Below are 27,717 nucleotides of genomic sequence, written 5' to 3'. Positions count from 1 at the left end.
TATTTATTTCCTAATCATTTGAGTCATATTTTCATGTAAATAACCACGATAGATTACAAAAAACAAGTAAGAGGATAACATTTATCATTTGTGATGGTACTTGAAATTATTAATTATTCATTTGAATTCAGGACGGTGGTAAAAAAGTTTGAAAAAGGAACCCTTGCTGTCATAATTGGTTCTTAGAATGATTATCGTAATGAGAAAATATTGGAATATTGAGGTAAGACTTTAGAACCAGAATCGACCAAGAAACCTGCAATCGGCGAGTCACACTTTTTTAACGTCAGTAACATTCAAACAGATGCTTTATCAAGTGTATCAATCCACGCTATAGAGACAGAAGTCAGTTGTATTTTGTTGGGTTTTTTTTACATCGAAATGCTCCAAACTCTTCTTTAGGCATTGCCCCCTGACAAGCCGAGACCCCACCAGAAATATTGCTAATTTACATATATCTTGAGTGAAAATTACTAACCAAGACTCAACTTAGTAGCTCAGACTCAATCACTACATGTTGCAATGACGCAGCAACATTATTCATGGATAAGTCACTATATTGACACAACACAAACACAAAGTTGGATCCGGCTCCAGACCCCAGCGGCCCCCACACACTCTTTGTTTCTGTTTACTGTCAATGTCCCGCTGGTGTTTGTGTGTCATACATGAGACATTATCTGTTTGTCTTATAGACAGTGAAACAGATGTATACAAAGAATAATCCCAGTTATTTCTAGTAACCCGGGAGAAAAAACTGATATATTATCTGTTTCTCTCTCAAATAGGACATCTAATAATGTGAGTGTGTTTTTGTGCAGATGTGCATGTCTTTGAAATCCGCAGGTGCAGCAATGTTATTAGATGATGTTGTTCTTTGTCGCCAAAGGAGCTTTTTATTTTTCTTAAATATTGACTCAATATCCTCAAAAAGGACTGGAGTAAGTTTTACAACCACATAATTGGTGTGTTTTATTTGCATGACAACATCTGCTCTCCTCTCCTCCATCCAGTGATCCCTCACTGATGTCTTTTCAGGGTTCAGTTGTACTGTTTTCACTGCTCTCTTTACTGAACTGTAAAACCATCACCGCTGACCCCTTTTCTCTTCAGCTATCATGCTCCACTGGCTAAGGTTGAACGTGTTTGTGTAAAAATGTTTTTGTGTGTTTACCGATGCTTGTGTATCCCCTTTGGTTGAACTACCATTGTGGTTTGTTTACGTGTGTTGTGGGCAGGGATGTTTCTTGTGTACGTTTGTGCGTGGTTATTCACCCAGAGTGCCTTTCTGACCCCTGTCCCTGTTTGCCTGTGACACATTCACCTTATTATAGTAAACCACAACAAATAGACTCTATGCATCAGGGTAGGCAGTGGATGTGCAGTGTGATACGGATTGTAATGAAAGAAAAAGATGGAGGGGTGGGTCGAGAAGAAAGAAAGAGGATGGACACCAACATGCTTTAAAAAACCTCCCTGGGAGTTGAGGAGGATGGAAATCAAAAGGGACGAGAGTAAAAGAGGAATAAATAATGATATAGGGCTGCATCGAATAATTCGAGGCATTAAAAATCCCTTCATAACTTGACACAGAGTTTATTTCTGTTTAAATCTGCCCGTTGCAGATAACCATCAGACTACTAATAAAACTAGCATTATACTATTTGTAGAATTAAATACCAGTGGTGGCTTGTTTCTCTTGTGTGATCCAAATATGGCCTATAACTGCAGTTGTTGTTAAAAAAAAAAGAAGGTTGTATTAAGTTCCAAAATTACATTTAACAAAATATTCAGTTGATTCCATATTTGTTTGTGTTTTTGCTGTTAAAAACTGTTTGCGCACACAAAAGGAAGCACAGGCCTTTTTTAATGGGGCGTTCTAGCAGCAATCTAGCAGCACCATGAATTCCATTTATTTAACCACAATACTAAACAATTGGACTACAGACAAAGACTCATTCTAAAGCCTTGATAGAAGCTTTTAATGCAAAAATAAATAACATGTGGTACAGGCCTATAATGATAGAGATAGACTCAGAGGGGCTGGAAAGAGAATGTTTGACCACCATTAGGTGCCTTCAACAAAATTGATAAGGATGGATGAAGATGAAATGATACAAGTGCAGCAAGAAGTTTAAATAATTTGAAAAGAGAAAGAAGTGCATGTATGGTAGGCAGGGTCTTGCTTTTTTACCACAGGGTGTGAAGGCAAAGTGAGAGAAAGGGCAACCCAGAGGAATCTTTTCGTAGTCAGGCCTTGTGATTTATGTCTGCTGATGGACACAAACTCAATGTTTTTATCCTGTATAGTACATATTTCGGGAAGTCAAAACAAAGCCCCCAAAACACCTGACTGTGGAAGTGTGAATGCTTTTTCTGGTGTCTAAGCAGCAATGCTGTGTGAACCCCCGCGGCCTTAATCCTGCTGGGGGCCGGTTAAGAGTAGTGAATAAGGAGTCAGCAGTCAATCAATGGCAGCATCAAGCAGGCAATAATGAGTGCGTTGAGAAAGTGTGAGTCATCGCAGTCGCGAGACGTCCTTGAGCATGCAGCCATTAATGAGCACAAGCAAATGTTATGCAGTTTGTTGCACACATCAGCGGCCGCTATTTTCTGTAGTCTAATGAGCAGACACAACTGTGGTGCAGTTGGCAGTCGGATAATGGAAAATAAGAGTAGCCAAGAGTAGGCACGTGTGTTGGCACCAAACATGTGCATCACCTTCACTTTGCACTTTATTCCACTCGCATGAGACATGATCGGAGCCGTTACGCACTGCGACCTCAAATCACCATAATCCTGAACACACCGAAAATTGCTCCGCAGCACTATCGCCACTAATACACCCCTCCTCCTCCTCCTACTTAAGTACAGTCAAGTTCAGGGCATGTCACCGAAATATCAAAATGTTTGAAGATGAGAGAAAAAAAAACAACCTTTGTACGTCTTTCAGAAATGTCACTTCAGCGCCGTTAAGCCTCTCGGTGCTCGATCACGAAAATACAGCCTTCAGATTGATGTAAGGCTACAGCACAGCTTTATTTAATTATTATTATTTTTTTATCTTGTCATTGAAGCTTTTGGCAGTAAATGCGGCATCCAGAGATGCTGCTAGAAGGAGAGGCCGAGGCCAACTGAGAGCATGTCAATACCTAAAGAATACTTCATGTGCAAGACATATTGATCGGGTGGAATCTATGCATGGGGCCGAGTTAGCCAAAGCAATAGTGCATTCACAGCACCTGGCCAAACAATAGGGCATTCACAGCACCTGGCCAAACAATAGGGCATTGAGCTGATGAAAACAGCGTACCGTATTGGATTAGACCCTTTGACGCTGAAGCTGATATTTAATGTGAAGACATTGATTCAACGCACACCTATATTCTCTTCATTTTCATTGTGTTAAGCATCGTAGAAGACATATTGATTGTGAATGTTGCTCCAACCTCGAGGAGGATTTTGGATGAAAACAATGTGGTTTCATGCACAATATGTTAAGAGGAAGTGGGTGGAGATTGCTCTACCGTTAACAGGATTCCATTAGGTTTGCTGTGTAGGATTTAGTGTATTAGCAGACGACCATTAAAGTGGCAAGCAGATGAAACATTTTCGCCGAGAGAAGCGTTCCTTAATGTGCAGCAGAATTCCCAAATACCATAATTGCTCAAATGTATTTGCCCATAAAATGCCTTAAAAAAAAATCCAGATTTTGTTCAAAATCCTCAAGATGCACTCCAAAAAAAAAACATATGCGGCCCAAACAATATGACATTAAGGCACATTAATTTGACACTGCAATCACCATTAGATACATTCTGGGAAGCCTACTCACGTCCGTATATTCATATTTGTTGGGGAAAAGAAAGGCTGGGAGATCTTGCCAATATTTGTCAAGCTCACCCGGTGTTGCTGTCCCACCCAACCAACCGCAGTGCTACATTAGCATAGCACACAATAGCCTCTGTCAGTGTCAGGTGTGAGGGCACAAACACGACCCGTGATGTATTCACAGGCAGCCAGGCTTCTTCTTTTCATTGCCATTCAGACATCATGTTTGCCCACACAGATGCTATCAGCCGCAATAAGCCTTTGTCGTCAATGCTTTTCAATAAACCATAATATCGCCCATATATTTGGCTCATTTGCAGATTCCAAACGGAACAAATTACAGGCGGCAGATTCTATAGGCTGTCTGCTTGGCCGCATGTGGGCTGTTCTGACTTATCAATGACGTTTCTATTGAATATTTAATGTACTGGTGAGTGTGCATGGCGTTTAACACTATAATTGTCCCTCAGAAATGACTACATTAACTCATTATGCACAATTTTCATTTCACAGTCAGCTGTTTGCACACTGCTGGGTGACTGATTCTGTTGAGATAAACATTGACAAGCTGTTAAACAAATTGTGTGTACTCAAACTTCTGGCCGTTGGTGTGTTAGAGTCTGGCTGAATGACTGCTGGATCTCATTTTGTGGAGGACGAACACCATTTTTTTGTTCGTTTGTGTTTGTTTGTTTGTCTGCAATCATCATGGATTTTTCCTGCAGTTATTGAACAGATGCAGAAACCATGCTCCATTAGGCCCTGTATACCGCCCATGCAAATGTGTGTATACTACTGTAGCAATATTTACTATTCTGTCAATGTTGGAGAATATAAGGTAATGCATTATAATGGGCCTATAGCCAGTTGTCTTATTTCCCTGGCATGACAAACATTTTGCCCATCCCACATGGGATAACGAGATGTTTCTATATCACATATCATAAATATAACAAGACGTCAAAACCAAAAAGAAAAAAAAATGTCATTGAGTACAAATACTTTGAAATAATATGATTATGTGCAAAACCTCACAAACATCGTCCACGAATAGTACCAGACCATCAACAACACATATTACACGACACCTCGTCCACTTTTTTAGATAATCATCAAGAGCAATTTTCCTGCTATGGATATCTCTGCCACAACCCCTAAATGTTAATGTATACAGTAAATATGTATATATGAATATATATGACACAGGAGATGGTTAGAGAAAAACAAAACTGCCTTTTTGTTTGTTGATGTGTCGAAGAAAAAACAACCATCATACATCCTGTTTTCAAATATAAAACCTAGAATTCCACGCTCTTGTTTGTCAATAACATAACACATTCTGCATAGTTCAGGCGAGTCAACGTTCATACACAAACCCACACGCCTTGAATCTTTGGCAATATCAAAAGCAAATATAACCTCCCAGATCAAGTCTTTTATCACCACCCACTCACATGTCTTTCCATTCAGAGAAATAATGCCAATATTCAAGTAATGAAGGATAATACTAAGTTTTAAATAATAATAATATTATGTATATTATGTATATCCAAACATTTTATAATCTTGCAGTTTTGATTGTGGAAAAAGAACATTTGGAGGACAAATTAAAAACATTTATAAACTGGATATTCTCAGCCCTCAGAAAGGTCAAAGTGAAGGTCGGCAGTTTCAGTGAAATTTTTTGTTTTTTCATTCATCCGTCTCACTGTCGGCAGTGTGACGCCTCAGCAGCCCGTGGGGGAGATGGAGCCGCATATCAGATCCATGTTCATCCTCGGCGTGTGTGTCAACGTTTGTTTGAAGTGTGTCAGCTTATTCTTTTATGTTTGTGAATGAGTGTTCTTCTGTATTTTAAGTATTTGCCGCTATCTGCGTCTGCCTTGAACACGTTTTCCTCTGTTTGATGACATCGACGTGACATCTTTTTTTTTTTTACGTTTGCTACATATCTGCATGAGTGTGTGTGTGTTTTTTTTTTTTTTTTAACATGTGACGTCCTTCATCCCCAGATAAGGCGTGGGCTGAAGGACAGCAGGGCATCTCAGCTTGGGGCGTAACAGGCATCAGCAGGGATCTGACGTGCTGTGTGTGTGTGTGTGTATGTGTGTGTGTGTGTGTGTGTGTGTGTGTGTGAACAGCACATGCACACACCAACATGCACACACATAGCCCTAGTCTGAGGGCTCTGCTGTAATTGGATGTCTGATTACTGTCAGATAGTGTGTAGGAGAGAGAGAGGCGGTGGTGGTGGTGGTGGTGGGGGGGGGGGGGCATAGAAATTAAAGACATTTCTCCTCTCAAGGCAAACAAGAGAATGTTCGCAACAGTAGAGTACAAGAGAGTGAGAGAGAGATAGAGGAGGAGAGTACCAGACAGAGAAGTGGTCATGTTCTGTCTTTGTGATCTCTCAGCTTAACGTTGACCTTGTACTTTTTTTTTTATCTGTGGCCTGACATCCAATCATCCCTTGCTCATCTCCTTCCCACCTCGCCTTGTTCTCTCCATCTTTTCATCTCTCCGCCCTTTTCTCAGTTCTTCCTGCCCACCTTCTCAACCTCCTGATATTCCACCACGTTTTCCCATCTCTTTCTGTCGACCATTCCCCACTCACCCGTCATTTCCTCCCTCTCTCCATCTAATCCCTCTCGTTTGTCCCACCCGGTTCCTCCACCAGTTCCTCCACCAGTCGTCCACCAGTCCAACACAAGGCCAGTGGGATCCATTTGATTGATTGGAAGTATTGGCGATGGGTGACAGCTGACCGAAGGTCAGGTGACTCACTGAGGACATCAACTGACTCACCTGGTGCCCGTGGACTTGCAGAACTGGTCTTGACTTGTGGACTCTAAGCCCAGTTCTCATGGCTGCTGGTCCTGGAACATGCTTGTCAATCTGTGTGTGAACAAAGGTGCTGTTGTCGGCGTTTGTGTCATTTTAGTCTTTTTAGGAATAAGATGACCTTTTTGTACTCTCTGTATTTCTGGGAAGATGTTTACAAGTGTCCCTGCACAAGTATAGCCCTCATTATACAGTGCATCATGCAATAGACCGTGAAGACAGGCAGGAATCCAGACACAGTCCACATGATGCTGTTTCTTTTAAATGTTTTTGGAAAAGCAAAGAAAGCTCCACTGAGGAATCGTTCAAATATATGTGCGTGGTTAACAAAATGGCTCGGATGCTGCCATTACTAAAGTCTCATGTGGATTTTTACTGCACTGCTTGCAGTATCTAAGTCTACCTCAGAGGATTTTTAAAATGTTTTCTTTATGTCCCACTCATAGTCACGGGTTGGGCAACGTAAATGTATATGACTATAGCACAAGTTAATTATTGAATGAGTTCTTCAGTTTGTCGAGAAGTAAACTCAGTAAACGTTCATCAATGCATATTTTAATTTGGGAACGCGAATGGATTTTTAAATAGATGAACAATCATTCACTCTGGCTTTAACTCTTTCCTCTCTGCCTACAAGCATGGGGAAGATATGCTTCTACTGTACTAATACTTGTGATAACAGCCCTACCAACCAATTGTTGCATGTACGATATGGTGGAATATAGCTAATACAGAAGAGGCTGGTAACTTTCTTTCTCTCACACTCACACACACACCCCCACACGCACACACGCACGCATGCAAACCGAGACAGACACACACACTTTCTGTGGGATGGCTGGTAAAGTGAACCGTTAAAAGGTCTCTTTTTCTGTCTTACTTACTCACTCTCTGTCTCCCTTGTGTGTTTTTAGTCTTTCTCTTCTTTCACTCTCCCTACTCAAACCTCTAAATCCCCCCCCGCCCTCCCTCCCTCTCTCATTCAGACTCACTATGTCCTTGCATCTCACATTTCTGCACACACACACACACACACACACACACACACACACACACACACACACACACACACGCACACACACCGACAGGAATATTGAAAGATGTCTCGGCCTGTACAAAGTCCAATATGTTCTCACTGTGCATTGCTGGAGAGTGGCACAGTCTTGTCTATATATATTTTAAATTTTTTTAAATTTTATTTTTTCATTCTGCCGAGCTTCTATCCTGCTACTTTAATTCAGAGAGATAGTATTGACAGTCAAATGTCCGATTTCTAGCTCTTCGAGTGACATAGTGATACAGAATGTCATCAGCCACTGTGTTAATGGAGCAAAAAAACCCTGAATGGAATCATTTTACCATTTTGTTACTCTATCTCTACCGTTGCATGACATAGGATGTCTACAATAATAAATAATGCACAAGCAGGAACAGTGATATCTACAATCTACATAGCTATTACCTTCAATAATGCAGATCATAGTATGTATACATTACATTCTTCCGTTATTTAGGGTCTATTACAGCAGCAGTACATACTGTATATATTGTTTTTTTTCAGAAAGATCCACATCTTCAGTTTTTGCAATGCAATTATAGAACACAACAATAGGACATGGGGCAATTCACATGAGATAAAGAAAACATTTAAGGACATTTTGGAGGAAAAATACAGATCTCTTAACATATTGTATACGTCTTCTATTGATAGAGTGTCTGGTTTCAGACATTTCTTTGCAATTGCTTTTTCTAGCAGCAACAATCAACATTCCAAATAGGTTTTTCTTTGTTTTAATATTTGTAGATGTTAGATCTGTATATCCAAAAAAGAGTGTGTCCCAATTAAAAGTGTTATTTCCCCCAAATATAATTTCTAATACTGTATGAATCATATGTTAAAACGTATTAATTATTTAACAGGCAGTGATCGGCTCTCCGGGAGCCACAACTCCTCCAGCAGGAGGAGTCTTAGTGGTGAGACTTCTGAGCAGGTGTGATGAAGGCTAGACGGAGGCTCTTCCAGCCACACACTCTCCATGAGGTTGAGATTAATATTCTCCATTGAAATTCACAATATTGTGTCCAGAATTGCTTTGGAAATGTTTCTTTCTCCTTTTTGTTGCAATTGGTACTTGCTTTTCTAACCTCCTGGAGTCCATTTTTATAGTCTTACAATTACTTTAAGCCCCACATCTCTATTATGAGGACTAATGCAAACTTTAATTAAGTTGTTTTCAAATGCCTTTCGACTCACTCACATAGAACTGTAATGTGTGCACCTGAAGTAATCTAAAAAAGTAATTATTTGACCCGTGACGTCTGATTAAAATGAGGAAATGCCCCAATTAGGCCGTCCCTTTTAGCTCACATCCACTTTTTAGGGGTAAAGTTATCATGTGAGCGCCATAAAGAGTCAAACTTTCTTATGTTGCACACCATTTGTACAAAAAACCCAATCATGATTTAAAACCGATAATTATTGGTCTTTATTTATTTATTGACTACCAACCAATCAATACACTCCCCTGCAAAAGCTTGAGGTCCCCCTATATAGCATTTATAAGCAGCAGACATGTAATACACGTTTTGTAATACATGCATTTTAATTTTATATTCATGTACAGGAATTGTCAACAATTACAACTTTTTCTGTGACTGTTTTTCGATCTTATCATGTATTATCTCTTCATGCACCAGCCTCCACTTATGGGTGCTCACAGGTGAAGTCAGAGTTGGTGACTAAGGCATTAATAAACATATCATCTATGCTTAAAGTGAAACTATGATATGGTGTGTTATAGCACATTTATGTGTAAATAGCGTTTGAATGCTATATAGAGGGAATTAAAGTGAAGTGTTCTATAATTGGGACATTTTAGAATAAAACAAAAAATCTGACGAATAAAGTGTCAGTTGGCAGCCATGTTTTTAAATAAGCTTCACGTTACTGCTATTATTGATAACCGATGTTGAAGTTTAACTTCTGATATTCCCTGCTTTTCATAAGCCAGCTGATCATGTGCTGTTGGTTCCACTGCAGTCTTAATTCAGAATCCAGGACGAGGATTTCTGCACTGTCTTAGATTTATAATAATCACACAAAGTAGATGCAGAGTGACGGGTACCTCCAGAGACTATCACTGTCACTGGCAACAGTTTTAATTAGCTCTGTAGATAGATACCATAAAATTATTGTATTTTGTCTGAGCACCACTGGAAACATTTTATTGTGTGCACAGTAGATCATTGCAAATATCCAATATCCACTTGCTGATGCAAACCGCCGCCTCAATTTATACTGTGATAACCCACAGAGCTGTGTGCATTCACACCACCCTAATCGAACAAACATTCACCAAAAGTGCATTCAATTCCTGTAAACTGAACCAATTTTGCCCATTTCTCTCTCTCTCTCTCTAATCCGTGTTCCATTATCAGCAAAGTATAATACATTTCAAGCGTGAGTCCATTATGGGCTCACAAACACTTTTCCACCTCAGGCGTCGTTCAGGTCTGAGCAGCATCTTTCTGGGTTCGGGTTCGGACCATCTTACATTTCCTTTTGGGGCGCTCGGGCCCGTCCTGCAAGGCATATTTTAATGGCAGGATGTACATTTCCTGGGACAGCATTTCCGTGGGTGTTGTCAATGATTCATTAGCGAGCCTGAGGAGAGGTTCCACTTCGAAGCCCAAAACCTCATCATCCAAACCCAATGCGACGGAGAAAAAAACCCATCATGCCAGCATCTGTGCTGCGCATGTAGTTACTGGAGTACATAGACAAACACACACAGCATGTGTGAGAAGCCACACACACACACACACACACCGCACACACACACAGTCAGTGACTTCAAAGACCCACGCTGCAGTGCTCCAAGCTATGAACAAAGTATAGAGAGGCAGAGCGCTCTCTATATAACTTTTTTATTATTTTAAAACAGTGCTAATGAGGTTTGGAGAGAAAGAAAGCAAGTGGTGAAATCTCCAGTAGTAACAGTTCGCTGGAAGGTGTTTCTATGGGGATGAATGAAGTGGGCGTCGTCTTCTTTTAAATCAAAGAAATGTTCACTGAAGCTGGAGGAAGAAATGAATGTCCTTGTACGTGGATTTGTTGGGCACACAGAGCACTCATTGGTCCAAGCGTATTGAATGTCGTGATCGTATGGCAAGGGGTGTGTTTATGTCTGTTACTTCAAAGACAGCGTGGGGGTTGGCGCAGCTTTATCTCAATGGAAGAATCATTAAAGGCCGGGACCTTGATTTCACTCCCTTCCTTTCATTTTATACAACCCTCACATCTAACACTGACATATGCGCACAGGCACGTAAACACACACACACACACACACACACACACACATACACACACACACATACACACACGCACATTTGTATTAAAGCATCTCTCTCTTGTTATCTTTGGGTCTCACAGTTGTGGTTCCTCATTTTGAAACGGAGAGACTTCGCACGCATGTATTGCACACTCCTATAATAGATGTATTGTAAAAATGGAATTCCAATGACAAAGAGCACTCTAATTGTGTTCTTTTTCTCACATTATTTAAAGGGTCTCTATACGATACTCACAGCATTAATATAGCAGCAAACAACGTTGTGCTTTTTCCAGATATAGTGGAGTGGTGTTTATGTGAGCAGAGTAAGAAGACGCTCTCCCTCCGAATGTGTTGTCATCTCAGTCGCCCAGCCGCGTGGTGCCTGTGAGCGTGGCCCACGGCCGCCATCATACAGCGGCTACAGCTGATACGGCGTAGCACCCGCCTTCCTTTTCCCCCTCCGGTGAACACTGTCGGCACTATTGTTGTTTTTCTGCAATTCAATGCAATGTAATGCACCGTAATGCAATGCAATGCAATGTTAGCTGCAAGCCTTGTGGAGGCTCCGCACATGCACTTAATTTCATATTGAGAACCTTCTAAATATTTTTTATCGAGATCCATCAACTCCCTGAAAGGTTTGCCATGCTGAAGGTGTGAAGTGACAGGAACGAGATACTACCCACTCATACTCCCAATTCATGCCTCTTTTGGTTAATAGATGCAATGATGTCGTGAGAGAGCAGACCATGTAAGGGATGCAGAGTGTTAATGAAACATTGAGACAGCCGTGTTCCCCGTCCTGAAACAGATTGAATTTAATGTCTAAACAGAATGGAGTTAATTACAGACTATAATGGTTTAATTTGGAGAAGCTCTGGATGCACTTAACATCGAATTCATCATCACAACTTGCAACCTGCATCTTTTTTTAACAACTGCAGTGGGGGCAGGCAGTTGCAAATGCACACTCGCTATCTCTCACACACATACAAACACACACACACACACACACAAAAATGCATGCAAATCATGCATCTGTGGACTATATGCACTCCAGCTCACACATCCAAAAAGATATTCAGATATGAATACATAGGCACATACAGACACACGCACACACACACACATACACACATACACAGACACAAGGAATCGGGATTCATTCGCATCCTATTCAACATTAAAGCCTCCATAATCAGGTTATTAGAGATTCACTGAGAGCTCGGTGTAGCTCAGCAGATAGAGCGCCCGTAATTTAATTAGCCAACTGGCTATTATTGTGATCCAATACAGCTGAGACCGTTTCTAACTGCTCCCACATTAGTATGCCTGGCGTGAGATATATCTCTGAACAATTAACCATTTTTTACACAATCAGCCAAATTATGAGCCTCGGGATTGTGTTTTTGTTGGTCGGGGAGACGTGAACAAAAAAATTGTAGAACAAGCAATGTAGTAGTCGACGGTAGAACATCCTTCAACAGCTGTTCGCTCATCATTTCTCTGTGAACATCCATCTGCCTCTTAACACATCTTCAGTGGGGTTCCACTGGACACAGCCTCCTCCAGGTGACCCACCCGAGGCTGATCCAAGCCCAGCTTGTGTGCAGATGGCGAGTTACTCCGACTCCACGCTCTCCTATTTTGAGCCACAACCATCTTGAGGCTCTCTCTGTACTGCAGATGGCTCCTCCTCTTCCTCTCTACCTCAAAGCGTAAACTCCTGTCGGCTCTGGCCAAAGAACGGGCTGCAGGTCACCTCCATCCAACGTCCACTGGGAGACATCTTGGTCTCCATCCAGCCTGTTCACATTTGCTGACCGTTCCCATGTGCTTGGAGAGCTTCCTTTTACGAAGGCCTCTTCCAAGCGATCTTCCCATGGGACTGTCCCTTGCTCCAGCAGCGCAGCTTGCTTAGTGGACTCAAGGACACGATGACGATGTCTGCTCGCAAGGTGGTGGATGCAATGTGGTGGATGCAATGTGGTGGATGCAATCTGGTGGATGCAATGTGGCTGGGGAACCTCGGCTGTCGTTCCAAGTCCACCGACAGCCGCCGGTCCCATGCCGAGGTAGGGATGCCTGCATATGTTCTATGGCAGCTCCCCAGCTCTGACAAAGGTCTGGGACCGTCCTTGGCCAACTCAACTTTCTGAATCCTTTTTAAACGTTTTCAGAAGAAATGATCGACCAGGCTGACATTTTTGGCAGCCGAATCATGAGTTTACTGTTCTGTTCATTCACATGACATTCACTTGTCATCAGCCACTGTTTCTGCCCTGGGAAGCGAACCGGCACCTGAATTGTCACTTTATTTGTCCGACAGAAAGTTTTCACAACTCGTCAGGTATTTGAGATGGTGTTTCTTTTTTTATCACAGATCTACACTGATTAACAAAGTGTGTAGTTCAGAGAAACACTTTTTCCACATCTAACCACGTGCATTTCTCATACTAAAAGGTTTCCACTCAGCCTGCAGAGGCACCTCAAAAGCATTGGCCTCAAAAAGAGCTTTGGTAGTATTGTTAGCTAGACTTTTGTCATCACTCTTTTTCTATCCTTTTTCGAGTTTGCAGTTTGAAGCAGATCCTCTGAGTGTTGTGATGTGCACGGGATTTGATGTTAAAACTCACTCTTGCAAACCCTCCTCTTTATTTAACAACCTCTGCTTTCAACTAGACGTTCAGTAATTTTTTTTTTTTAAGCAAAATGAGGGGACAAAAAGAAAGAGAAAAGGACGTTGATGTTTCTGCTGACCCGACCTCACAGCTTTCCTTTCAAAGAAGTGGCGAAGGTGCGCACTAATAACTGACGCTCGCTTTTAATGAGCTGCTTTTTTGGCACCATCAAAAACGGAGAAGTGTCTTTTGGGGTAGCAGTCAATTTGGCTGCCAAACTGACAGTCAGGTGTGTCTGTGAGTGTGTGAACACAAATACACAGATATCACTTGATATTGTATTCATCTGGGAAATCTGTTGTCCATGGGGACAGTTATTGATGATGGGAATATAGGTTCTAAAACAAAGACCAATTTAATCACTTTCATACTGGTCCAAGGACAATGGTGGCGAGAATGGAGGTGCCTTGATTCCTCATACTGTGTTATATGTGTGTACTTACACAAAAGTGTAAATGGAGTTGGTGATTATCCTTGAGAAATAATTCCGAACCTCCACATTTGTGTAGTTTGAAGGGTATATGGGGCTGGCTGTGCAGATTTTGTCACTGCAGTTATTATCCGAGAGAGGCTTTTAATCTGAGTATTTGTTTTGTCACTCACACACACTGGTGTGTGTGTGTGTGTGTGTGTGTGTGTGTGTGTGTGTGTGTGCGTGCGCGCACGTGTGTGTGTGTGTGTGTGTGTGTGTGTGATTCAGGGGAGTCAAATAGTGAAAGCGACAGACTGTACAGGTGTGGGAGGGAGGAGACATCATTCACTGTCCCTCACACACGCTTTCACAAACGCACACAGACGAATGCATACGCACATACATGCAGAACAAAATGGACACACAGTCTTATTGTGCACACGGATAAAGCAGAAGTAATGTTAAACAGAGGCATAATCCTTTCACACACACTTTTACAACGAGCTGAGGTAATGAGGTAAGGAAACAAAGCTAATCAACACAACAGAGTTTACATGTGGAGTCTGGATTAGTGCAATGATTGTATGTTGGATTCTGTATGTGTGTGTGTGTGTGTGTGTGTGTGTGTGTGTGTAAAGGAGAGAGTCATTCAATAACCTTACATACACCCCCTCCTATTACACGTGTAATAGGAGGGGGTGTATGTAAGGTTAGGTAAGATTAATGTGTGTGTGAGTGTGTGAAAAGGGTAGAGGAAGAGGAAGAAGGAACAAGGTCAACAAATACCTCCCTCATTATCACTTATTGTGAGTGAAATGACTAATACTGCTGCGACTGCCATTCTTGTCGGCCTCCACAACAGGACATGGAGGAGTGTGAATCGGGTGCAGCGGATATTGCCGGACACTGAGCACAGTGCCGCATTATCAGAATATTGCTCCACTCATCGTTCACCTTGTTTCTCGCTATTTTATCTCTGTTGCTGTCGACACCTCTTGCCTTTAACATAATGTTTAGCTTCACCTTTCAGCATGTTGCGAAACGACAATTAGTTTCGTCCATCACTGTATGAATATGTGTGAATTTAAGCGTAGTGTTAAGCGCTTTGAGTGGCTCCGAAGACTACAAAGAAGTCCATTTACCATTGAACCATTCTTCCCCCCCCCACCGTTCATCTCCCGCTCTCCCTCATCCTCTCATTTTACCTTTTCTACAACTTACTTTTTTTTTCAGTCTCCATCATTTCATTATCCCTACTCCCTTCTCTCTCATCTTATTTCCCAACTGCAATGTTCTACCTCGGTTTTGCTGTACTCCCTCCATAACTTGTCACATCTCAGCCCTAATCCCAGACTCTTGTTTCGCAATTTGTTTTGGCATGAATGTTTAATATGGTAACATGCGATCCTCATTTATTTTAGATAATGCGTGTCTTATTTCTTGTTACTGTGGTATGTTGGCATTCCCCGAAGTTTAATGTTTGATGTGAGCCGCCGCTGTTAGACTAACCATCCAGTTATTCCTCTACTTAACTCAAAGTGCTGACGCAGCTGGAAGTGTACAGCCACGTCCCTCGCATGCACCAGAGGGAGTATTTAATAAACTGGCTATAGGCATCAAGACAGAACCCCTACCTTTGAGTGAGAAATGGAAAATGAAGAAATGGAAATCAGTGAATAAAATATTGATGATTCACGCTGTACCTCTTCTCTCTGTCCCAGGTGGTGTGTGTATCGCCCAGTCCTTGAAGATCCCCAGGGAGCCCAGGTCAGGAGAGTTTGACAAGATCATCAGACGCCTGCTGGAGACCTCCAATGCCAGGGCCGTCATCATGTTCGCTAATGAGGACGACATACGGTACGTGCTCCGCACTTAAACAAGGGCCGCCGCTGCCACTGCTCATTGTTTGTCTGCCGCCTTCACTTTCACATTATGGTTTAGTGGCATATTCTTTTATGCTTTTGTTATAATGATGACCTAAAGTACCCACATGCCACTTTGAGTAAAAAGCAATGATGAGAGACTGCTTATTCTTTCAAGGCAGTTATAAGATCATTGATGTTAAACTACTGATATAATAACAGAAGTAAAAGTCATAATCCCTGTTTATTTTATTTCCATCATTAGTTGATGCTGTTTATTAGACCATGGTACAGTCTTATCGGGGCTTCAAAAGGGCAACAAGATCCAGCCAGAGCCCTTTTTATTGTTCTTTTCTAACTTTCAAAAACACGTTAATTCTCTGCTCTCTTCTCCAACAGACGAGTTCTGGATGCAGCTAAAAGGAACAACCAGACTGGCCACTTCCTGTGGGTGGGATCAGACAGCTGGGGGTCCAAAATCTCACCTGTGATTGGCCAGGAGAGAGTGGCTGGAGGAGCCATCACCATTCTTCCCAAACGGACATCTGTAGATGGTAAGAGTAGAATGAAGCAAGCAGAGATATATGACCATATGTCATAACGTTTACAGTTAGTAACTCACAACAGATAATGGGAGACCAAAACTTTAAATCCACACTGAGACTCTTTCCTCACACCTGTGTGACAAAGGTGAGGAAACTGAAATTGTGTGTGTGTGTGTGTGTGTGTGTGTGTGTTTTCGAAGTCTAATAGATCAAACTAAGGGGACAGGGGTAAAGACCAGAAACAGACAGTGAAATACACACGCTCCCTGACTCTGGATCCCAGCGGATAACACGTTTGTGCCATTACGCCGGGGAGAATATACTCATCTGCTCCCTGTCAGAGCTTCCTATTAGATAATTGACTCCTGAAAGGACAGAGAGGCGACAATATATGACCTGAAAGTAAGGGAGAAAGAGGCGATGTAGAGGTTTAAATTAATCAAAGTCAGCTTTGGCTGGTCCACACTCTATAGGGTCTTCACAATAGACAGAGGAGTTGTGAGTGAGACGGAACCTGCGCAGGATTAATCAATGTATGTTAGTTTGTTAGTTTATGTATAGAACACTGAAATAATTTAACAAACCTGTTTTTACTCTTGTACCTGTAAGTACCTTGTACAATAACCTTTTACTTCTGTCCGAGGAGAGATTCAACATTTGTTTCAGTGTAATAGAATAGAAGAATATTACAACATCTGTAGTGAAAAACCAAGTGAATTATCAGATTCACACAGACATCATATTTATTCCATTCAACCCAAATGATATCATATCTTATAAATAAGAATCTCGTCATTACTGAGAGCTTGGCAGGTGACCAATGGCAGATATATCTGCCCAATAGAAGATATATCTGCCCAATATATCCCTGGAAATCTGTTTTTACACTTGTAAACAATAAACACAGCGGATATAATGCTGCTTAGTAATCTTTAGAGGTTTTGGTAGGTTTCCCCACCGTTGCTTTGCAGTGGAACTCAAAGGCCGGTATCGATCGTCTTATCTAACTCACTGCGAGAAAGCAAATGAACCCATTTCCCCAAATGTCAAACTATTGCTTTAATCAAATAACCACAGGGACTGTTGTCCCGGAGAGTCCCGGGTCCCCAAACAATTGGCCACTTGGTGCAGATAATACTCTTCTCTAATACGTGAGACCAAAACTGAATGTTGTTTGAAGAACCTCACATTACCACAAATGCTTTTTTGTTTATGAGCATCACATCTGTGATCATGAAGCATGTGATCCCAGATGTATTACCTGTGAGCGTCACAGTGAGCGAACCCACAGTTCCCAGCTAAGTGGCAACTGAGCCACACAGGTGCACACTGCACCAATTTCCCTGACAGGAAAGGAGATATTAATCAAGTCCACTCGTGTCACCTTTTACTGGCATGACACCGGCTGTCCAAGTCAGTCTGATAGTCCCCAGCGATTTACCCATCCTCCATGATTTGTTTCACACGCACTGTGTTGCCCAGAGCTACAATCCCAGTGTTGTTGGAAATGACTTCTTTTTTATTCGTGAAGTGTAAATGCTTCTTTGTAGTCATTGAGGCCGGCATACCCGAGGGCCATGAAACCATTAAATAACTCGCGCTCTATCCAAGTACCCAACACACCACTGATGATGTCAATGAAAGCAATATGGCAGTAGAAAAAACACCTTCTAAAAATCCAGTTTTTTTTCAACACAGACAAGAAAGCAAAAAGCAGTTTTCCCAATTAGTATGAAATAGTATAATGAGTGAAAAAAAAATCCCTCAGCACCCTTACGCTTTTGAGTTCTCCTCACATTACACCATTAAACAAGATCTCGCTCTTGAAAACAACTTAATCTAGGTTTTTTAAACTTTGACTCGTCTGTGTTTTTTACAGCGTTCGACCGGTATTTCCGTAGCCGCTCGCTGTCCAACAACAGAAGAAATGTTTGGTTTGCTGAATTCTGGGAGGAAAACTTCAACTGCAAGCTGGGTATGCATGGCAAACGACCCGGTAGCCTGAAGAAATGCACAGGTAAGACACTACACTTATTCTTTTCACTTCATATGAGTTAGTTTCCACCACTTGGAAACTCAAAATGCCTGATAGCCCAAACTAGCAAGTGCATTCGGTGGAATTAGTTTGGACTGTTCCATAGTACAGACACAAAAAGAGATACAAATGTCTCAGCTGGGATTTATGTGACATGCAGTCACAAATAATTTGCCAATTTGAGAAGAGGAGTTTTAACTCAGATGCTCCATAGAGGGTTGTTAGTTTTACCTTCTCACAAATAAGGAAGGTGGTCACTTCTAATGTTGTCTTCTCTCATCCTCGCACCACAACAACCAGATCCTTGCGTCTTGCTCAGAGACGTTCTTCTTGTTTTGTTTGCTGCAAATCAAGGACCATCTTAAAAGCCCATCAATGTAGCTTCCAGCTTAAGCAATTCCAAATTAGTGGTTCTATGAGGATTCTCTGACATTTAACAGCATTTTCAAAAGATTGAAGTGACCAGAGAAACTAGTTCAGACTAAAAAGCAACCTGTCTTTCTGGTATTTTCCAATTACATCAGTGCAGATTTACCATATATATATATATACAGTATATATAGCAATACAGATCAACAAGAACAATTGTTTGTGTACTCAAAGCTAAAAGAGAACTTAAATAATCGGTGGAGTCTGTGCTTGTCAATACAATCATTTAGTCTCCTCAGTGGAGTGTGTATGTGGGTACATCCCGAGTCTCTTATTTGTAATAAATAAGGGATCACCGAGGAGTCATGCGCTTCAACACACCCCCTCATTGTTTATCAGTTATTTGATTGGACGCTGCAGCTGATCCGACTGATCGCTGGAGTTTCATAAAAGATCACAGTTTAAACTCTATATATTTGATTTGTTTTAAATCTGGTTTAAATGTATGTTCGTTGGTCTGAAAAACAAAAGGACCCCAAACAACTTTCTTCATTTATAAAAAGATGTATCTTTTCATGATCTGTTAGTTCCCTCAATAACTTTTATTATGGATAATATTATAGTCATTTTCATTTAGTCACGTGAGGCTGATCATTCCTGAGTGTTGAGTTTAATTAGTTTAATTAGTGAATTAATTCCAGTGTTCAAGAGAAACCATAATCATATTCTGGGTTATTTAATAATGACTTTATAATCAGAATTTCAAAACACACATAGACAAAACACACGTGGATAATTAATAAAAAGTCAAATGCATTCCGCCGGTAGAAATAGATCCTGTGCTTATAAGCAACAGTACACAGTATACATACCACACACTGTAAATAAATACACAATGCAGTTTAGAAAACATCTCCACTCTGATAGTGATGAGAACTGTGTCTTTATGGTTTACCACCGTTAAATCAACTGAAAACATTATACGATCATTTTCATAAATATTGTTAGTGGATTTTTACTAGAATGTTAGCTAAAAAATGTCCGGACCAGAGCGAGCTGTCAAAGCCGACTGACAGCTGATCCAGCTGTGATCAGCGGCCGCTGTCATCAGAAACAGACGTCGCTTCACGTGACGCCTCAGAGAAAAGGACGTCTCATTTCTCTTAAAACATATTTCCTCGTTTCCTCTCTCCTCGCATGGTTTCCTTGCGTCTCTCCATGCATCCCTGGTGGGAGGGACTAAGAAGCTAGGAAAAGATGCAAGTGAGGGAAACGGGGATGCAAAAGTTCCTTGGGATGTACCCTCTGCATGTAATATAGAGAATGTGTATTTGTGCTGTAATAGGCACTCCTTGTTGTCAGTTTTTGCATTTGCAATGCTCATGATGTGCATTTTGCTGTCACATAATAAGCACTGTTACTGACTGATGAGTTTCATGTGTGCCCTGTGTTGTGTGTACATGTGTGTGGACATGATCTACACAGGGCTGTGTGTGCACTTTTTAAATACCTGCAACTGTCACTGGCTACACAAAGAAAACGGCCTTGATGCCAATGGTCTTTACCTATATGTATGTCCATTATAAAGAATATGAAGCCTTTCCGGTTGATGTTCTGTGTGATGTCGTGCTGCTGTGGTTGAGTATGTATGTTTGCGTGTCACAGTGAGTATCCGCAGTCTCACACCCACCATTAATTCACATAATTAAGTTTGTAAGGTCTGCGACTCACATTGACCGTTTATTACTACCCGTGGCATCTGTGTATGTGGGCGTGTATGTGTCGAGGACCCTGGCCTGTGTTTGTGCAACAAAGTCCATTAATTCCAAGTGCTGGGGGGTCGCGACCTCCAAATCATCAACACAAAAGCCAATCAGCAGCCTGCTGCCCAAGGTTGCCATGTGGACACAGCTGATGGGGCGATGTGGAAATGAGTGTGATTGTATTGCATGTTATTCGGCTGAGAGATAGATTATTAGAAAGAGAGCAACAAGAATAATTCTGAAAATGAACTGAAAGATATTTGATACAAAGAAAAATAAATAGTGTAACATAATGATATATTATTCTTAGTCTAAAGAAACAATTGTATAAAGTATGATTATAATAATACACACACACACTCACAGGTTAAACCAATGAGACACTTCTCAGCCATGTTTATTCAATATATCACGCTATGCCATCTTTAAAGCTGTCACTTTTAAATAAAAACGACAGCAGTGTATGATTGCCATCAAAGCTGTGAAAAGGCCTTTTAAGTTTCAACATATTTTGTTTGAATTAGTTATCTTATAAGAGACTAATTACAAACTAATTACATGTAAATGTGTTTTTAATATTTTCTTGCATTTCTAATCAATTGTTTGTCTTCCTCTGATTCTGAATGAGTGCATCTGTGTTTCATTAAATAGTCCTGATCTCAGGCTTTCTCTCACTCCACAACTATATCATTTTAACTTTATTCTCATGCACAATGTGTTACATGACAATAATACATATTTTGTTCTATGGAAAAATACCCAGTATTCTGTGGATATTAAAAACACACATGTTGATGTTTTTAATGGTCATTACTGCAGCTACCACCAGTGTTGGACATTAGTTCTCCAGTCCAATTCCAATACACTACATCAACTTTCATTCCTATCATTTCATCTTTCATAAAAAGGAGAGCGAGCACAGAAGAAAAGGGAAATCCAAGGCACTCCGACTTCTGAGTATAGTAAAAAGCATTTTTTTTCCCTCAAGCGTGGTTGATATGCTCGTAAGCACATCAGCCAAGAAAACTCAGATACTGGGATAAAACTGTTGTGTTGAAAGCATGCAGTCAGGTAAAACTGATGCCTGAGGGGAAGCTGACTGAGGCAGACACCAGATCATAGATAAGCCGACATACACACCTGCTGTACATGCTCACAAACACGTACATGCTCAGTGGCTGCAGATCAAATCATCAATGAGTGCACAAGCTCTGTGTTAATTAACGTGATACTTTGACCATCCTTAAATCCCACTGGCGTCGTTGTAATAAAGATGCTGCTGCATATACTTTACATTTACTCTACAATAGAAGCTCTGTCTTTCTCTCTTTCTCTGAGACACACACACACACACACACACACACACACACACACACACACACACACCCACAGACAGACCTTTTTTTGTTGCTCCACTAACCTGAACTCTGACACTCAGTGAAATAAAATAAAATAAAATTCTAAATTCAGAACATATCTATGCTTGAGGGATTGCCTCCACACTGCACTACATCGTCATTCTCGGCTCAGGTAGCCATCGCTCAACTATATCTTGACATATAGTTGTTGTATTAGTTTCAAGTTTAGCGCCTTTCAGGAACTGTCTTAACTGAGATGTGTATTCTCAATCAGTTAATTAAAGTCAAACAGTTGTGAGGCCTATGAGTTAAAGGGTGCTTCACAAGGAGTTGAGAGCATATGTGTTGGCTCTCAATGGCTCTTGACACAGCAGAAGCTAGCTGCTAGCCACTGGCTAGTCAGCGGCTATTCAGCCACTAGCAGCTAACAATGCTAACAATGGCAACAGTGCTGACAGAGGCAAACAGGTGCAAACAAGGACGTTAAAGAAAGTCGAAATATAATTCACGGTTTATGGAATTTGGCTTTGCGCTGGTCTGTTCCCCAAGTAGAACACGTCAGCAGGATATGCGCCTGATGAGAGTAAAATGGAATTCAAATATAGAATCAAATACATGACAGATCTCTAATGGGATTGGTTGTGCCGGTGTTTCATCTCTCCCAGGTTACAGTTGCCCACCCAACAGTCTCCGCAGGATGAGTTCACTGCACCTCAGTCTCTCAAATCATGATAACCTATTTCTGTGCAACCTGCATTTCTCTACTCTGGAATGGACACATACACACTGGTACAGAGTTGACAGACGCACACACACACACACACACACACACACACCACACAAACGCATGTGAACTAAGCCCATTCACGCACACAGGTCATACACATTTCTCACACACTTCTCGACATGGGCTCATCAAAGGATCTCTTCCACCAGTGAGTAGCATTGGTTGTGACAGGAGATGTGAGCTTCAGGTACACACAGTGCAGTGCGAGCAGGAAACAAGGTCGTTACAGTGTTGGCTGTTGTTTTTGTTTTTTTTCTCCTACACGGGTTGTGACTTGTGTCACTCTCTTGGGAATCATATCATTATTTTGTCGTCCTATTTTGACTTTTGTGATCTTTCTTCACTTTGTTGACTGTCAATCTGAAGTCGACGTTCTCTCTTTCTGACTTTCTCTCCGTCTTTAACTGTATATGTCACTTCTCTCTGCTCTCTCAAGATCCAAACTTTAATGGCTTCATTGGCATGAACACACTGAAATATTGAATATAAAAAAAGCATTATATCAAATATAATGTATATATAATATTCAAAGCACCAACCACTGTAAATATGTATGAAGCATAACGTTGTATCTGTCTTTCTCACTCATTCACTCTTGTTCTCATGTGGATCTGTGCTTAGTCAAATCTTAAATTGTTCACATGGTCACGAAAACTAATCCGTCCCATCATCACTGCAAATAAAACTCAAATCTATAAATGAAGCATACTTTCACATCGGTGCTTACCCTTAAATATTTGTGATGGGCTAGCTATCTGGGAAGAACTATTTGCAAAGCTATTTGTAATAATGTATATTTTATGCCGCTGTACAGTTTGCACTTGCCTGCTTATTATAGATGAATCTCGTGTTTCATGCTGGGTTTAATGGGTCCAATACCACTCAGCCAGAGGTCTTGTGAGCCTACTGAATGGAAACACATGGTGCAGACACAGGCAGTGGACAGCAAACCAAGCAACACAGAATCACTTTGCTCCGAATGACCTCGTGCAACTGGAGAAACTCTGAAAAATGACATGTTAAATGGTGCGGATATTGTACACCAACAATATTTAAAACCCCTCCATACATTACATTACATGGACAAACAGACATGTATATATATATATATATATATATATATATATATATATATATATATATATATATATATATATATATATATACCACAACACATATTCAGTGTTTATTCTATTTCACAATGTGTGCTCAGGTAAAGGAACAAATCAGAGTCACAAAAAAATAATATGCCACAGCAAATATTCATTAATCTTGAGGTCACACCTCAGTATGAGGCATATATTACACCGTTGGCTAATAGAGATAACACTTCTTATCAAGGTGAACATATGACTGTGAACAATGTGTGTAAAGAGTGCAAACTCTCTCTGAGAAAACCCTATCATAACAGTTAATGCTCCCTGGTCTACTTTCCCTGATTAACAAGATTACCACGGGACTGTAGTTCCTTTTGCAGCTGCCTAATGAACGCTGTAACTTCCATCCTTAATGGGCAAACACAAAAGAGTATCAAATGCCTACACACACGGGAAGCTTTTCCCTTGTTTAATATGAAATATGAATGCATTAGCGTGTTTGTTGGTGGTAAAATGATCTTCTAAGGGCTACTAGGTGATAGTTTTCAGCCCTGGCTCTCTGAGCACGAGAATGCCGTTCTTCCGCAGAAAGAAACTAAACTTTTGGAGTCTTCATCCAACACTAGTGATGCGTGTATGGATCTATCTGTTTGAGATGCACTCAGTTCCAGGAATTAATTAGATCCTGACTTAGCTCAGCATGCACACATTTACCCCTTATGCACAAACACATGTTCACTCACTAGAAATAGACCGAATCCTAACGAGGTCGATGGGGAAGGAGAGTTATTAGGCTCGCAGGCTGGATAAACTGTTCCCTTCCCTGTGAAAAGACCTCAGGGCCCAACAGACTGGAAGATGGAGGCAAACACAGATGGAGACGGACAATTAGAGATTGACGGGCGCAGACAGACAGATTTGCCGAGGTGGATACAGACAGGGCTTTACGACTCTTTGCAGCGTTCCAGTATGTGGGATGAAGTGTCATTCAGCTGCAGTGGGAACGTGAGCCTGGATTCTTATACAAAGAAACTTTATCCGTGTGGATGCCAGACTGCGTGTGGGCCTCTCACGCAGCAAGGCAGGTAGTCCTGTGAGGTTTGTGGCTGGTGAGGCACTGACTCAGAGTCAGATTTAAAATATATGAACCCAGTAGAGGAGCTTAAATCACCATTCAATTGGCAGCTTGCACCTTTTGAGTACTGGTTGATTTTCATATTTCATAAGGGCATTCTTTACACACAGACACAGGTACGGTAAATATTTGATTGCACCAATTTGTAGCGGCTCAGAGAAATTTCCTCTGCACCCTCTGTGCGCTTTTAATTTGCCATGGCAATTCCACAATTCATACCCATTCAATACAAAGATAAATGACTGTGCATGTATATGCATGGTCTTACTTGTAAAAGAAGTCTAGTCGTCTATCCTTCAAGAATCTCTGACTTTGTTGTAAAAGCCCTCCTTATTTGTGTAGAAGAAGAAAATGAGCATAAACCTGCAAGCTCTCGCACGCCCCCTTCCTTGAGGCAGAGGTACTGTTTGCCTCCCTTCTGCTTCTTTACTGGGGTTTTATGTCAGATCGGCAAGGCTAAATATGTTCTACACATATATGTCTACACAACCTATTCTATGGAAAGAAAAGACTTATAAAAGTGTCTACAAATATTACAGTGATGACAAAAAATGAGAAAGCAAAAGGCACGCAGACGTCCCCGGTGTGGTTGAAAGAATCAGTGTTGAGCTGCCGATCTATCACTGTTGAGTCACACACACTCGCACACACACACTCACACACACACAAATCCATCTTGAGTAGGTTCAGGGGACCCACTGTTCACTGTGGCCATGTCACGCACATCTCAGTTAGTGTTACACAGCCAAAAGCACACCAGCAAATGGATACACAAACTAAATAACACACACAAATGAAATGAGAAAATGTGCATGTTAAGCTCAGCACAGATCAGAACACTTTGGCCATAATCATAAATCAGCAACATAATGAAATTGATGCAGTATTAATTGCTTTCTTGGACATTTGGGTGCAGTCGAGCAAGCCGGAGAGACGACATTGAATTAAAGTCGTTTGCAAACCATTGCATAGAAATGCACCGATCGATCGGTTGCATATTGGACTTTTATTTTGCCTCTCACATTCACACACAATTTTTAACAAATAGACAAAAAGCTCACCGCCTAATTCCATTGTGACCATTAGTCACACCAAAATAAACCGTGGAGGAACAACCTTAAACAACTAACTCAACAGACACTTATTATAATTCGTTCCCATGCGTGAACAGAGGGAGTGAAATGTGATCCACGCTGATAAGAACGATGCTTAAATCTGGGAAAAAAGGACCTTTAGGTGTTCAATGTTCATTTTTCTTTTACAGTTGAATTTCTTAAATGTCAAAATAGTACTAAGGTGTGATTGAGGGGAAGATGACTTCTGCATAATGACAGAAAAATCCAATACGACTAATCCCAGAGCTTGATTTGTTATTTTATTTCCTTCTTTCTTGTCCCTGGACATGAGCTAGAAATGTGAGGATTCAATGCATACATGTGTCATATTATCCCTGAGCGGTCCCTGTGCGTGTGCATGGACTCACACATAAAAATGCACACACATTTCTGTGTGCAGTGATAGGTTGTTGCCCGGTTAGAGAGAACAAGTGTTGCTCTACTAATGTGATTCTACGGTTTGTCCTCTCTTCAACAATACCTTTGTTTTCTTTTTCTCAGCCACAAACCTCGCCCCTCGCCCCTCGCCCACTCTCCCTCTCCCTCATTCTGTTGTTTCATTTGTTTCTTATTTATCTCAACCTTTCATTAACTTACCTGCTATTTATTGTCTCTCGTTCCGGCTTTTGTTTCGGTTTCTTTTTTTTCCATCCTTCTGTTCTGTTTGATCCAGTTTCTCGCCCCGCTCTCTCTCTCTCTCTCTCTCTCTTATGCCCTTTCTTTCTTTTCTGCCTTCACTTCTGTCGGTTTCTGTTCCATCCGGGGCGTATGTATGTATGCTTGTTCAAGAGTGGAAAGACATAAAACACACATTCCCTCAGCGGCACAAACTAAAATTATTGTTTATTTGTTTGCGTGAAAGATTTGCAGGAGAGCGATTAAGAGAGGAATGGGCCGACGGAAGTCAAATAAAACAAGTTGAAGGCAGACAGAGAGCTAGAGAGCAGAGGCAAGTTGTGCCAGGACAGTGATTCAGCATAATATGAATATATTGAACGACTAATGCATAATTTATATTAGCTGTACTATCAGCAGTAATATATATTAGTAATAATGTGGAGATGTAATATATATTAGCCACATGTGTCTGCGGCATCGCATTACTCATGAAAAGATGTGTTCTGCAGTGAATTGCTCTTTGTAAAGCAGAACATGTAGGTTTATTACAAATCGTGTTTTTGTATTCTTGCCATAAGCTCTATCAGTAATAATAACAACAACAACTATGAGATGCATCTCAAGAGTAATGTCATGATTTACACAAACCACAACACGGTTGTCTTGGTATATTACGTTCCTCGTTAAACAAACAACCAGATCAGTAACACATTTTAAATAAAGAAAGTGAAGATGGAAGTTATTAGCCAGACTCTATGTTGTAAACTTCAATCACAATTTATAGCCAAACTTCCTCGCTCAACTCTGACCCACCGTAATTATGTGGCCACTATCTTCCTTTGCAAGGAGCAATTATTACCATAACTTCATTTGTGCTCAGCTTGAGACTAACATCTTCATGCCACAATTATGTGTTCACAACTCTCTGTTG

At 41.0% G+C, this 27,717-nt stretch overlaps 1 protein-coding gene across 3 annotated transcripts in view; it reads left to right on the top strand.

Annotated features, from left to right (window-relative positions):
- grm8a (glutamate receptor, metabotropic 8a) overlaps positions 1 to 27,717 on the top strand; it is a 190,796-nt gene that overhangs the window by 109,615 nt on the left and 53,464 nt on the right. For all 3 annotated transcript variants that reach the window (XM_034526034.1, XM_034526035.1, XM_034526033.1), the window contains exons 3-5: positions 15,824 to 15,959; positions 16,364 to 16,518; positions 18,389 to 18,526. In XM_034526034.1, the coding sequence (XP_034381925.1) occupies positions 15,824 to 15,959; positions 16,364 to 16,518; positions 18,389 to 18,526 (429 nt within the window). The remainder of the gene's footprint in view (positions 1 to 15,823; positions 15,960 to 16,363; positions 16,519 to 18,388; positions 18,527 to 27,717) is intronic.

Source organism: Cyclopterus lumpus, chromosome 23, assembly GCF_009769545.1.
Source record: "Cyclopterus lumpus isolate fCycLum1 chromosome 23, fCycLum1.pri, whole genome shotgun sequence".
Lineage (NCBI taxonomy): Eukaryota > Metazoa > Chordata > Actinopteri > Perciformes > Cyclopteridae > Cyclopterus > Cyclopterus lumpus.
This window is presented reverse-complemented; position numbering and strand designations above follow the sequence as displayed.